Source organism: Haematobia irritans, chromosome 3 (assembly GCF_050003625.1).
Source record: "Haematobia irritans isolate KBUSLIRL chromosome 3, ASM5000362v1, whole genome shotgun sequence".
NCBI classification, from domain to species: Eukaryota; Metazoa; Arthropoda; class Insecta; order Diptera; family Muscidae; genus Haematobia; species Haematobia irritans.
This window is the reverse complement of record NC_134399.1, coordinates 112,793,713-112,806,562: the sequence shown is the minus strand read 5'-3', so window position 1 is coordinate 112,806,562 and position 12,850 is coordinate 112,793,713. Positions and strand designations below refer to the sequence as shown.

At 37.6% G+C, this 12,850-nt stretch overlaps 2 protein-coding genes across 2 annotated transcripts; both read right to left on the bottom strand.

Moving 5' to 3' along the window:
- Positions 1-120: 120 nt before the first annotated feature.
- LOC142228295 (uncharacterized) lies at positions 121-5,798 on the bottom strand. Its single transcript, XM_075298690.1, has 2 exons — positions 1,046-5,798; positions 121-978 (listed from the first exon to the last, which is right to left on the bottom strand). The coding sequence occupies exons 1-2, from the start codon at positions 5,699-5,701 to the stop codon at positions 952-954; spliced, it is 4,683 nt and encodes a 1,560-aa protein (XP_075154805.1). The 5' UTR covers positions 5,702-5,798; the 3' UTR covers positions 121-951.
- Positions 5,799-6,472: 674 nt separating this feature from the next.
- LOC142231147 (uncharacterized) lies at positions 6,473-12,479 on the bottom strand. Its single transcript, XM_075301766.1, has 2 exons — positions 7,398-12,479; positions 6,473-7,330 (listed from the first exon to the last, which is right to left on the bottom strand). The coding sequence occupies exons 1-2, from the start codon at positions 12,477-12,479 to the stop codon at positions 7,304-7,306; spliced, it is 5,109 nt and encodes a 1,702-aa protein (XP_075157881.1). The 3' UTR covers positions 6,473-7,303.
- Between the last annotated feature and the right edge of the window lie 371 nt (positions 12,480-12,850).

Genomic DNA, 12,850 nt, shown 5'->3' with positions numbered 1-12,850 from the left:
AAATCAAATTCAATTTATTTGCTGAAAAAAAAAAATAGAAAATTTTACAAGTTAATGTAATTAGTAGAGATACTTATAATGTTGTCTGCTCAGTGGTCCAAATGGAAAAGAAAGAATCAATTGATTTTAAAATCCACTTGAGTTACTATAATTCGATTTAAAATTTGAATTGAGTGACTTCTCTCCATAAATTGTTAATTCAAAAGTGCTGATGCTTCAATTTCATTCAATATAAAGCTTTCATTGATAAAAACCACTCATTCATTGATAATGATGTGCTGTTGTAATGCATTGATCAGTGAACAACAACAATAAGCTAAAGATCAGTTATTTGTTGCATATCACTCAATCAAAGCATAAACATACTGAGAGAAAGAGAATGAGAAACTTTTTATCAATGAGAATATTTTATCAATGAAACGATTGATATGAATGAAATGAGCAACGAGCAATGTTAAATGTAAATTCATTGATGATAACTACACTATTGATGTATAGCATAAGTACATATTCAACATAATGCAAATAAGTTTAAATATTTATCTAAATCATATTAAATATGTTAAAATGTATTTAACACAATGTAAAGGGGAAAATGGTAATTTAATATGAATATAAATAAAAAATAAATGTATGTTGGATATGTACACTTATCATAAAAATAATTTTAATTTTAACACAATTTTAAAAACATTAAATAAAAGTATATGGTGTGTTGGCGGTTTTGCCAACATTCTCCCCCCTGAAGAACGAAAGTTTTTCCAGATGAGGTTGTACAGGATTACCAGTCGTTGGGAGTATTTTAGTCGAGCCTTAAGCTCCGCTATGCTCCGACTCACAGCGATTGAGAACTGGTTTATCCTTTTTGATTGAGAATGGATGAAGATGATGTTGAGTGATGGTTTAGAGATTGTTGTTGTGATCATGAATAGGTTTACTCTTTTGGTGATGCTAATGTTGACCAGTTGTGTGAAATTTCTGGAAAAAAACAAATTTTAGAAATAGGCCTTTTATAAACTTTATTTTTTGAAAGGATTGATACTACCCTTGTATGTCCGTCTTGACCAGGAAAAATCTCTTGAATACGGCCAACATTCCATTGCCCAGGACCACTTTTTTCGTCGGATACGAGAACCAGATCACCAACTTTGGCTTCCGCTCTGGGTTTTAACCATTTGGGTCGAGCTTGAAGTCGATTTAGGTAGTCACCGTGCCACCTCTTCCAAAAATGTTGTTTGAGTTTTTCCACGCATTTCCATCTAGAAAGATGATTGATATTGGTGTCCAACAAAGATGGTTCTTGTATACAGTTGGTCGGTTCTCCGATTAAAAAATGAGCTGGAGTAAGGAAATCAAAATCAGATGGATCAGCTGATAGAGGTGCCAGTGGCCGAGAGTTAAGACAACTTTCAATCTGACAAAGCAAAGTCGTTAACTCTTCAAAATTCAAAACTCTATCACCCATGATACGTTTTAAGTGAAATTTGGCAGATTTTACGCCTGCTTCCCAGAGGCCGCCAAAGTTTGGTGATGCTGGAGGATTGAAATGCCAGTTCGTCTCGTTTTGGCTAAGGGCTTGCAACAAATCCTTTGGCATAGCTTTTTCATTCTTATTATAAATTACCTTAAGTTCTTTTGAGGCACCTATGAAATTTGTGCCACAATCAGAATATAGGTCAGTACAAGCGCCTCTACGTGAAATGAAACGCCTAAAAGCCGCTAGAAAGGCATTCGTGGTAAGGTCTGACACTGCTTCCAAATGTATGGCTTTTGTGACCATACACACAAATAAACAAATATAACCTTTCGAAGTGGCGGAAGATCTTACCGACGAAGCTTTTATCGTTATAGGGCCAGCATAATCAACACCGCTGTGCTTAAATGGACGAACTGGTTTCAATCGTACACTTGGCAAATTGCCCATTATTTGTTGCGCCGACTTTGCTGAGTGTCTAAAACAAACAATACATTTGTGAATGATTGTTTTACAAAGTTGATTCCCAGATATAATCCAAAATTTTCTAGACACATAAGACATAGTTAAGGATAAGCCACCATGAAGTGTTCGCTCATGAGCGTCCGAAATAATTAATGTGGATAGTGGATTCGATTTCGATAATAAAATGGGATGTTTCCTATCAAATGAAAAGTTCGAGTTTTGGAGTCGTCCTCCAACTCTCAAAATACCTTCATTATCAAGAAATGGCATAAGTTTCAGAATTGGGCCATGGCCAATTTGTCGCTTTGAAGATAAAAGTTTGATTTCAGAAGGGAAATCAGTCTTTTGAGAAATCTTCACTAAAACAAGCAATGAGTGCCAAGTTTCAGAAAATGATAGAATACCATATTTTCTCTTCTCCTTGTATATGCAATTATGTGCAAAACGTAGACATAATGAAGTCACCCGAAGTAACTTCGGGAGACTAGAAAATTTCAAAAGGAGCTCCGGGTACGTTGATGTCTCCGATGTGTGAGCGACAATTTTTTTCTTTCTTTCTTCATCGGAAGTGTATAAATTGGAAAGATTTTCAGGCCAGAAAGCAGGTGGATCATAAAGAAATTGTGGACCATTCCACCACGTCTTGTTTTCAACTAAGTCCCCTGGTAAAATCCCACGAGAGGCTATATCTGCTGGATTTAATGTGGATGGTACATATCTCCAATCAAGTGGATTTGTAAACCGTTGAATATCAGCGACTCTATTAGCCACAAAAACGTTCCAGTTCGATGGAGATTTCCTTAGCCAACTAAGAACAGTCGAACTGTCACTCCAATAATAAATACTGGAAACATCTGTGCTCCTGAAAGAGCCCATAACTTTTCGTGTCAGTTTAACCAATAATGAGGCCGCACACAATTCCAAACGAGGAATTGTAATGGTCTTTATTGGTGAAATTTTCGACTTAGCCTGAATAATATTGACGTGAGTGCCATCCGCTGCCACCACTCTAGCATATACAACAGCTGCATATGCAATAGACGAGGCGTCACAAAAGCAATGAAATTCAATTTTCGTTCCAGGACACAGCCCAATCCATCTAGGAATTTTTAGATTGGCAAGTTTTGGTAGCGATTCTCTATATGAACACCACTGGGACTGGATTATATCTGGGATTTCAGAATCCCAGTCGATCCCATGCTCCCATAAGCTCTTAAAAATGGACTTAGCGATAACAGTTGTCGGGGTTAGCCAACCAAGTGGGTCATAAAGTCGTGCAGCCTCCGAAAGAATCGATCGTTTCGTGGCTAGCACAGGCTCAGTCAATTGGGATTTAAAGAAAAAACAGTCGTCGCACGTATTCCACTGAATACCAAGGGTCTTGACAATATGACTTTGATCAAAATCCAATGTTAGAGACGGATCCCTGTGCTCCACAGGAATAGTCTCCAAAAGATCCTTTGAATTTGTAATCCATTTTCTCAGATTGCATCCCCCATTTCTCAATAGGGAGCACAAATCCCTTTGCAATCTGGTGGCATTTTCAAATGAATCAGCACCAGACAAAATGTCATCGACATATGAATCTTCTACCAATATTCGAGATGCCTCAGGAAATTCAGATTCAAAATCCTCCGCCAGTTTTTTCAACACCCTTATGGCCAAATATGGAGCTGAAGTGGTTCCATATGTAACCGTGTTGAGTTCGTAAATACTAATATCATCGAGAGGGTCATAACGCCAAAGTATCTGTTGGAATCTGCGATGTTCCGGATAGACATCTATCTGCCGGAACATTTTCTCGATATCCGCACAGAATGCTATCTTATGCCCTCTCCAATGCGTCAAAACTGTGGGGAGGTCATTTTGTAGAGCAGGACCTGGAGATAACAAATCATTGAGAGATTCCTTATTGTTATGATGACTGCTGCCATCAAAAACTACTCGCAATTTTGTGGTAGTGCTATCCTCTTTGAACACACCATGATGGGGTAAAAAATAGGAGTTATGACGAATATCTTTGGGGTAAACTCCCACTTTGGACATATGTCCCAATAACTCATATTCCTTCATAAACTCCTTATAACCTACACTATACTGAGGACGCTTCGAAAAAGAAATTTCCAACTGCCTAAAACGCTTCAGCGCATTGAAATGATTGTTATCAACAACAGGAAATATATTGCCATGACATAATGATTTAAATGGTAAATAAACCATGTATCGACCGGACGAACTTCGTTTTGTAGTGGCTCGAAAGTATGCATCGCAAGAAGTCTCTTCTTCCGTTAAATGCCGATTCATGGTTACCTCCTCCTGCTCCCAAAAGGATCGGAGTATAGTCTCAAGACCCAAATTGTGTATATGAATACCATTAATTGACACAGATTCGTCAGAACCCGTAAAAACCCATCCAAAATGCGTATTTTGGAAAAATAAATTTCCATGGACAAATGATTCAGTGGGTATCTGAATCCTGGAAATAACATCAGAACCTAAAATCATGTCAATTCTATCGGAATTATAAAAAAGAGGATCGGCAAGACTGTCCATTTCGATATTGGGCATCGTTATGTGTCTTGACGATGGATCTGGGGTGTATGATGAGAGATTAGACAAAACTAAAGCCCTACAATTCATGACTGGCTTGTTCGTACGGGAAAACAATTCGACGTTCACAAAAAACTTGGACAAAGTCGAATTACCTTCTCCAATGCCAATTACTCGATGATGAGATCTAACCTTTCTAAGTCCTATTAACTGTACCGCAGATTCAGATATAAGGCTGCCCTGTGAACCAGGGTCCAAGAGTGCTCTCAATTGAAAGCGACCACTGTTAGCATTGACAACAAGACGTATCGTATATAGCAAAACTGCTCGAAAAGCGCTGGTCGTATGAGATGTGACCGGATTCGGAACAATGCTATTATCATTCGATGAAGATGGAGACTGTGTCAAAGCTTGATTCAAGTTCTCCACTCCATCCGAATGCAATATAGAGTGATGCAATTCTTTGCATGAAATGCAACGGAAAGGCGAGGGGCAGTTATCATGACTATGTCCCGTACTAAGACAATTACGGCAAAGTTTCCTCTGTGATATAAATTCATATCTCATAGCCAAAGGTAATGCCAAAAACTTAAAACATTTCGATATCAAATGGGGTTTACCACAATGTGCGCACGAATTCACCTTTGCCTTCAATAATTTGCCCGAATGGCAGGAAGTCTTTTTTATCTTAGAATTATTCCCCGAAGTGTGAAAATCGTTATTTAAAGATTCAAGGGTTCTGAATGTCCGCTCAAGGAAATCAAACATCTCCCTGCGAGATGGAATTTCAGTGGAAGACCTTAACGATTGCTCCCAATCTTTCCTGGTTAGAAGATCAAGTTTTTGGGATAGCAAATGAATCAATAACGGATCCCAGCTTCCGGTGTCTACTCCCAAATTATCTAGAGAAGACAAACATTCTCTGGCAGAATCAAGAAGCCTTTTGATGGACTGAAATCCACCATCAGACTTATCTAAACCATAAAGTCTGCCAACTAAATTGCTAACTATTATTCTTTTGTTGTGGTACCTTGATTCCAGAATTTTCCACGCGGAATCATAGTTAGCTTCAGTAGCAGAAATACTCCTAATTAAACTCGCGGCCTCACCACTAAGAGTACCCCTCAAATAGTAAAATTTCTGTATTTTAGTAAGTGACTCGTTATTGTGAACAAGGGATGAATATATGTCACGGAAAGAAATCCATTCCATATACTCACCTGAAAATGATGGCAATGAAATTTTAGGAAGCCTTGCGTCAACCCCTATAGTCGTATCAGAACGATTATTTGGAACTGCGAATGTGCTAGCAAATGGATAATGAGATGCCGATTGCTGAGGCAAAGAATCAATAATTTTACCCCTAAATGTAAAGTACAAATCAGAGAAATCAAAATATAGATCGTCCGCTAAATAGGGAACATCAGAGGCATTCAAGGCTTCATCGTGGACCCTTTGTAAAATCTCCTGATGTTGGCTCTCAAAAACGTTGAAAACATCATCAATTCGTTGTCCCAATGAGGACAAAAAACCCGAAGTTTTTTGAGAATTTGGTTTAGAATCAAACCTCTGCTCATATTTCCTCAGCAATTCTAATGAATCTCTTTGCATTTGTATTATTCCATCTAAATCCGCCATTCCGATATCAAATACACGTGATTTGCCTTAAACCAAATAATCAACACGTGATTCACTTAGTATTTCCACAAAAATAAAATCAATAAAAAAACCGAAAAAATACGCGAAATATTCCCGGGTTTCGGCACCAAAAATGTTACGTTAAAGATCGTTTACAAATTTTCCAAATTTAATTAAACCCAAAAAAAAAGGAGACCGAATTATTTTCAATAGAAAAAATGTACAAAATCAAATTCAATTTATTTGCTGAAAAAAAAAAATAGAAAATTTTACAAGTTAATGTAATTAGTAGAGATACTTATAATGTTGTCTGCTCAGTGGTCCAAATGGAAAAGAAAGAATCAATTGATTTTAAAATCCACTTGAGTTACTATAATTCGATTTAAAATTTGAATTGAGTGACTTCTCTCCATAAATTGTTAATTCAAAAGTGCTGATGCTTCAATTTCATTCAATATAAAGCTTTCATTGATAAAAACCACTCATTCATTGATAATGATGTGCTGTTGTAATGCATTGATCAGTGAACAACAACAATAAGCTAAAGATCAGTTATTTGTTGCATATCACTCAATCAAAGCATAAACATACTGAGAGAAAGAGAATGAGAAACTTTTTATCAATGAGAATATTTTATCAATGAAACGATTGATATGAATGAAATGAGCAACGAGCAATGTTAAATGTAAATTCATTGATGATAACTACACTATTGATGTATAGCATAAGTACATATTCAACATAATGCAAATAAGTTTAAATATTTATCTAAATCATATTAAATATGTTAAAATGTATTTAACACAATGTAAAGGGGAAAATGGTAATTTAATATGAATATAAATAAAAAATAAATGTATGTTGGATATGTACACTTATCATAAAAATAATTTTAATTTTAACACAATTTTAAAAACATTAAATAAAAGTATATGGTGTGTTGGCGGTTTTGCCAACATTCTCCCCCCTGAAGAACGAAAGTTTTTCCAGATGAGGTTGTACAGGATTACCAGTCGTTGGGAGTATTTTAGTCGAGCCTTAAGCTCCGCTATGCTCCGACTCACAGCGATTGAGAACTGGTTTATCCTTTTTGATTGAGAATGGATGAAGATGATGTTGAGTGATGGTTTAGAGATTGTTGTTGTGATCATGAATAGGTTTACTCTTTTGGTGATGCTAATGTTGACCAGTTGTGTGAAATTTCTGGAAAAAAACAAATTTTAGAAATAGGCCTTTTATAAACTTTATTTTTTGAAAGGATTGATACTACCCTTGTATGTCCGTCTTGACCAGGAAAAATCTCTTGAATACGGCCAACATTCCATTGCCCAGGACCACTTTTTTCGTCGGATACGAGAACCAGATCACCAACTTTGGCTTCCGCTCTGGGTTTTAACCATTTGGGTCGAGCTTGAAGTCGATTTAGGTAGTCACCGTGCCACCTCTTCCAAAAATGTTGTTTGAGTTTTTCCACGCATTTCCATCTAGAAAGATGATTGATATTGGTGTCCAACAAAGATGGTTCTTGTATACAGTTGGTCGGTTCTCCGATTAAAAAATGAGCTGGAGTAAGGAAATCAAAATCAGATGGATCAGCTGATAGAGGTGCCAGTGGCCGAGAGTTAAGACAACTTTCAATCTGACAAAGCAAAGTCGTTAACTCTTCAAAATTCAAAACTCTATCACCCATGATACGTTTTAAGTGAAATTTGGCAGATTTTACGCCTGCTTCCCAGAGGCCGCCAAAGTTTGGTGATGCTGGAGGATTGAAATGCCAGTTCGTCTCGTTTTGGCTAAGGGCTTGCAACAAATCCTTTGGCATAGCTTTTTCATTCTTATTATAAATTACCTTAAGTTCTTTTGAGGCACCTATGAAATTTGTGCCACAATCAGAATATAGGTCAGTACAAGCGCCTCTACGTGAAATGAAACGCCTAAAAGCCGCTAGAAAGGCATTCGTGGTAAGGTCTGACACTGCTTCCAAATGTATGGCTTTTGTGACCATACACACAAATAAACAAATATAACCTTTCGAAGTGGCGGAAGATCTTACCGACGAAGCTTTTATCGTTATAGGGCCAGCATAATCAACACCGCTGTGCTTAAATGGACGAACTGGTTTCAATCGTACACTTGGCAAATTGCCCATTATTTGTTGCGCCGACTTTGCTGAGTGTCTAAAACAAACAATACATTTGTGAATGATTGTTTTACAAAGTTGATTCCCAGATATAATCCAAAATTTTCTAGACACATAAGACATAGTTAAGGATAAGCCACCATGAAGTGTTCGCTCATGAGCGTCCGAAATAATTAATGTGGATAGTGGATTCGATTTCGATAATAAAATGGGATGTTTCCTATCAAATGAAAAGTTCGAGTTTTGGAGTCGTCCTCCAACTCTCAAAATACCTTCATTATCAAGAAATGGCATAAGTTTCAGAATTGGGCCATGGCCAATTTGTCGCTTTGAAGATAAAAGTTTGATTTCAGAAGGGAAATCAGTCTTTTGAGAAATCTTCACTAAAACAAGCAATGAGTGCCAAGTTTCAGAAAATGATAGAATACCATATTTTCTCTTCTCCTTGTATATGCAATTATGTGCAAAACGTAGACATAATGAAGTCACCCGAAGTAACTTCGGGAGACTAGAAAATTTCAAAAGGAGCTCCGGGTACGTTGATGTCTCCGATGTGTGAGCGACAATTTTTTTCTTTCTTTCTTCATCGGAAGTGTATAAATTGGAAAGATTTTCAGGCCAGAAAGCAGGTGGATCATAAAGAAATTGTGGACCATTCCACCACGTCTTGTTTTCAACTAAGTCCCCTGGTAAAATCCCACGAGAGGCTATATCTGCTGGATTTAATGTGGATGGTACATATCTCCAATCAAGTGGATTTGTAAACCGTTGAATATCAGCGACTCTATTAGCCACAAAAACGTTCCAGTTCGATGGAGATTTCCTTAGCCAACTAAGAACAGTCGAACTGTCACTCCAATAATAAATACTGGAAACATCTGTGCTCCTGAAAGAGCCCATAACTTTTCGTGTCAGTTTAACCAATAATGAGGCCGCACACAATTCCAAACGAGGAATTGTAATGGTCTTTATTGGTGAAATTTTCGACTTAGCCTGAATAATATTGACGTGAGTGCCATCCGCTGCCACCACTCTAGCATATACAACAGCTGCATATGCAATAGACGAGGCGTCACAAAAGCAATGAAATTCAATTTTCGTTCCAGGACACAGCCCAATCCATCTAGGAATTTTTAGATTGGCAAGTTTTGGTAGCGATTCTCTATATGAACACCACTGGGACTGGATTATATCTGGGATTTCAGAATCCCAGTCGATCCCATGCTCCCATAAGCTCTTAAAAATGGACTTAGCGATAACAGTTGTCGGGGTTAGCCAACCAAGTGGGTCATAAAGTCGTGCAGCCTCCGAAAGAATCGATCGTTTCGTGGCTAGCACAGGCTCAGTCAATTGGGATTTAAAGAAAAAACAGTCGTCGCACGTATTCCACTGAATACCAAGGGTCTTGACAATATGACTTTGATCAAAATCCAATGTTAGAGACGGATCCCTGTGCTCCACAGGAATAGTCTCCAAAAGATCCTTTGAATTTGTAATCCATTTTCTCAGATTGCATCCCCCATTTCTCAATAGGGAGCACAAATCCCTTTGCAATCTGGTGGCATTTTCAAATGAATCAGCACCAGACAAAATGTCATCGACATATGAATCTTCTACCAATATTCGAGATGCCTCAGGAAATTCAGATTCAAAATCCTCCGCCAGTTTTTTCAACACCCTTATGGCCAAATATGGAGCTGAAGTGGTTCCATATGTAACCGTGTTGAGTTCGTAAATACTAATATCATCGAGAGGGTCATAACGCCAAAGTATCTGTTGGAATCTGCGATGTTCCGGATAGACATCTATCTGCCGGAACATTTTCTCGATATCCGCACAGAATGCTATCTTATGCCCTCTCCAATGCGTCAAAACTGTGGGGAGGTCATTTTGTAGAGCAGGACCTGGAGATAACAAATCATTGAGAGATTCCTTATTGTTATGATGACTGCTGCCATCAAAAACTACTCGCAATTTTGTGGTAGTGCTATCCTCTTTGAACACACCATGATGGGGTAAAAAATAGGAGTTATGACGAATATCTTTGGGGTAAACTCCCACTTTGGACATATGTCCCAATAACTCATATTCCTTCATAAACTCCTTATAACCTACACTATACTGAGGACGCTTCGAAAAAGAAATTTCCAACTGCCTAAAACGCTTCAGCGCATTGAAATGATTGTTATCAACAACAGGAAATATATTGCCATGACATAATGATTTAAATGGTAAATAAACCATGTATCGACCGGACGAACTTCGTTTTGTAGTGGCTCGAAAGTATGCATCGCAAGAAGTCTCTTCTTCCGTTAAATGCCGATTCATGGTTACCTCCTCCTGCTCCCAAAAGGATCGGAGTATAGTCTCAAGACCCAAATTGTGTATATGAATACCATTAATTGACACAGATTCGTCAGAACCCGTAAAAACCCATCCAAAATGCGTATTTTGGAAAAATAAATTTCCATGGACAAATGATTCAGTGGGTATCTGAATCCTGGAAATAACATCAGAACCTAAAATCATGTCAATTCTATCGGAATTATAAAAAAGAGGATCGGCAAGACTGTCCATTTCGATATTGGGCATCGTTATGTGTCTTGACGATGGATCTGGGGTGTATGATGAGAGATTAGACAAAACTAAAGCCCTACAATTCATGACTGGCTTGTTCGTACGGGAAAACAATTCGACGTTCACAAAAAACTTGGACAAAGTCGAATTACCTTCTCCAATGCCAATTACTCGATGATGAGATCTAACCTTTCTAAGTCCTATTAACTGTACCGCAGATTCAGATATAAGGCTGCCCTGTGAACCAGGGTCCAAGAGTGCTCTCAATTGAAAGCGACCACTGTTAGCATTGACAACAAGACGTATCGTATATAGCAAAACTGCTCGAAAAGCGCTGGTCGTATGAGATGTGACCGGATTCGGAACAATGCTATTATCATTCGATGAAGATGGAGACTGTGTCAAAGCTTGATTCAAGTTCTCCACTCCATCCGAATGCAATATAGAGTGATGCAATTCTTTGCATGAAATGCAACGGAAAGGCGAGGGGCAGTTATCATGACTATGTCCCGTACTAAGACAATTACGGCAAAGTTTCCTCTGTGATATAAATTCATATCTCATAGCCAAAGGTAATGCCAAAAACTTAAAACATTTCGATATCAAATGGGGTCTACCACAATGTGCGCACGAATTCACCTTTGCCTTCAATAATTTGCCCGAATGGCAGGAAGTCTTTTTTATCTTAGAATTATTCCCCGAAGTGTGAAAATCGTTATTTAAAGATTCAAGGGTTCTGAATGTCCGCTCAAGGAAATCAAACATCTCCCTGCGAGATGGAATTTCAGTGGAAGACCTTAACGATTGCTCCCAATCTTTCCTGGTTAGAAGATCAAGTTTTTGGGATAGCAAATGAATCAATAACGGATCCCAGCTTCCGGTGTCTACTCCCAAATTATCTAGAGAAGACAAACATTCTCTGGCAGAATCAAGAAGCCTTTTGATGGACTGAAATCCACCATCAGACTTATCTAAACCATAAAGTCTGCCAACTAAATTGCTAACTATTATTCTTTTGTTGTGGTACCTTGATTCCAGAATTTTCCACGCGGAATCATAGTTAGCTTCAGTAGCAGAAATACTCCTAATTAAACTCGCGGCCTCACCACTAAGAGTACCCCTCAAATAGTAAAATTTCTGTATTTTAGTAAGTGACTCGTTATTGTGAACAAGGGATGAATATATGTCACGGAAAGAAATCCATTCCATATACTCACCTGAAAATGATGGCAATGAAATTTTAGGAAGCCTTGCGTCAACCCCTATAGTCGTATCAGAACGATTATTTGGAACTGCGAATGTGCTAGCAAATGGATAATGAGATGCCGATTGCTGAGGCAAAGAATCAATAATTTTACCCCTAAATGTAAAGTACAAATCAGAGAAATCAAAATATAGATCGTCCGCTAAATAGGGAACATCAGAGGCATTCAAGGCTTCATCGTGGACCCTTTGTAAAATCTCCTGATGTTGGCTCTCAAAAACGTTGAAAACATCATCAATTCGTTGTCCCAATGAGGACAAAAAACCCGAAGTTTTTTGAGAATTTGGTTTAGAATCAAACCTCTGCTCATATTTCCTCAGCAATTCTAATGAATCTCTTTGCATTTGTATTATTCCATCTAAATCCGCCATTCCGATATCAAATACACGTGATTTGCCTTAAACCAAATAATCAACACGTGATTCACTTAGTATTTCCACAAAAATAAAATCAATAAAAAAACCGAAAAAATACGCGAAATATTCCCGGGTTTCGGCACCAAAAATGTTACGTTAAAGATCGTTTACAAATTTTCCAAATTTAATTAAACCCAAAAAAAAGGAGACCGAATTATTTTCAATAGAAAAAATGTACAAAATCAAATTCAATTTATTTGCTGAAAAAAAAAATAGAAAATTTTACAAGTTAATGTAATTAGTAGAGATACTTATAATGTTGTCTGCTCAGTGGTCCAAATGGAAAAGAAAGAATCAATTGATTTTAAAATCCACTTGAGTTACTA

Bases quoted from the DNA above. Each gene is read 5' to 3' on its own strand.
- LOC142228295 (XM_075298690.1), bottom strand. From the start codon at position 5,701: ATGGAATGGATTTCTTTCCGTGACATATATTCATCCCTTGTTCACAAT. The intron at 979-1,045 runs GTAGTATCAATC...GTTTTTTTCCAG, and splicing joins GTCAAGACGGACATACAAGG to AAATTTCACACAACTGGTCA.
- LOC142231147 (XM_075301766.1), bottom strand. From the start codon at position 12,479: ATGGCGGATTTAGATGGAATAATACAAATGCAAAGAGATTCATTAGAA. The intron at 7,331-7,397 runs GTAGTATCAATC...GTTTTTTTCCAG, and splicing joins GTCAAGACGGACATACAAGG to AAATTTCACACAACTGGTCA.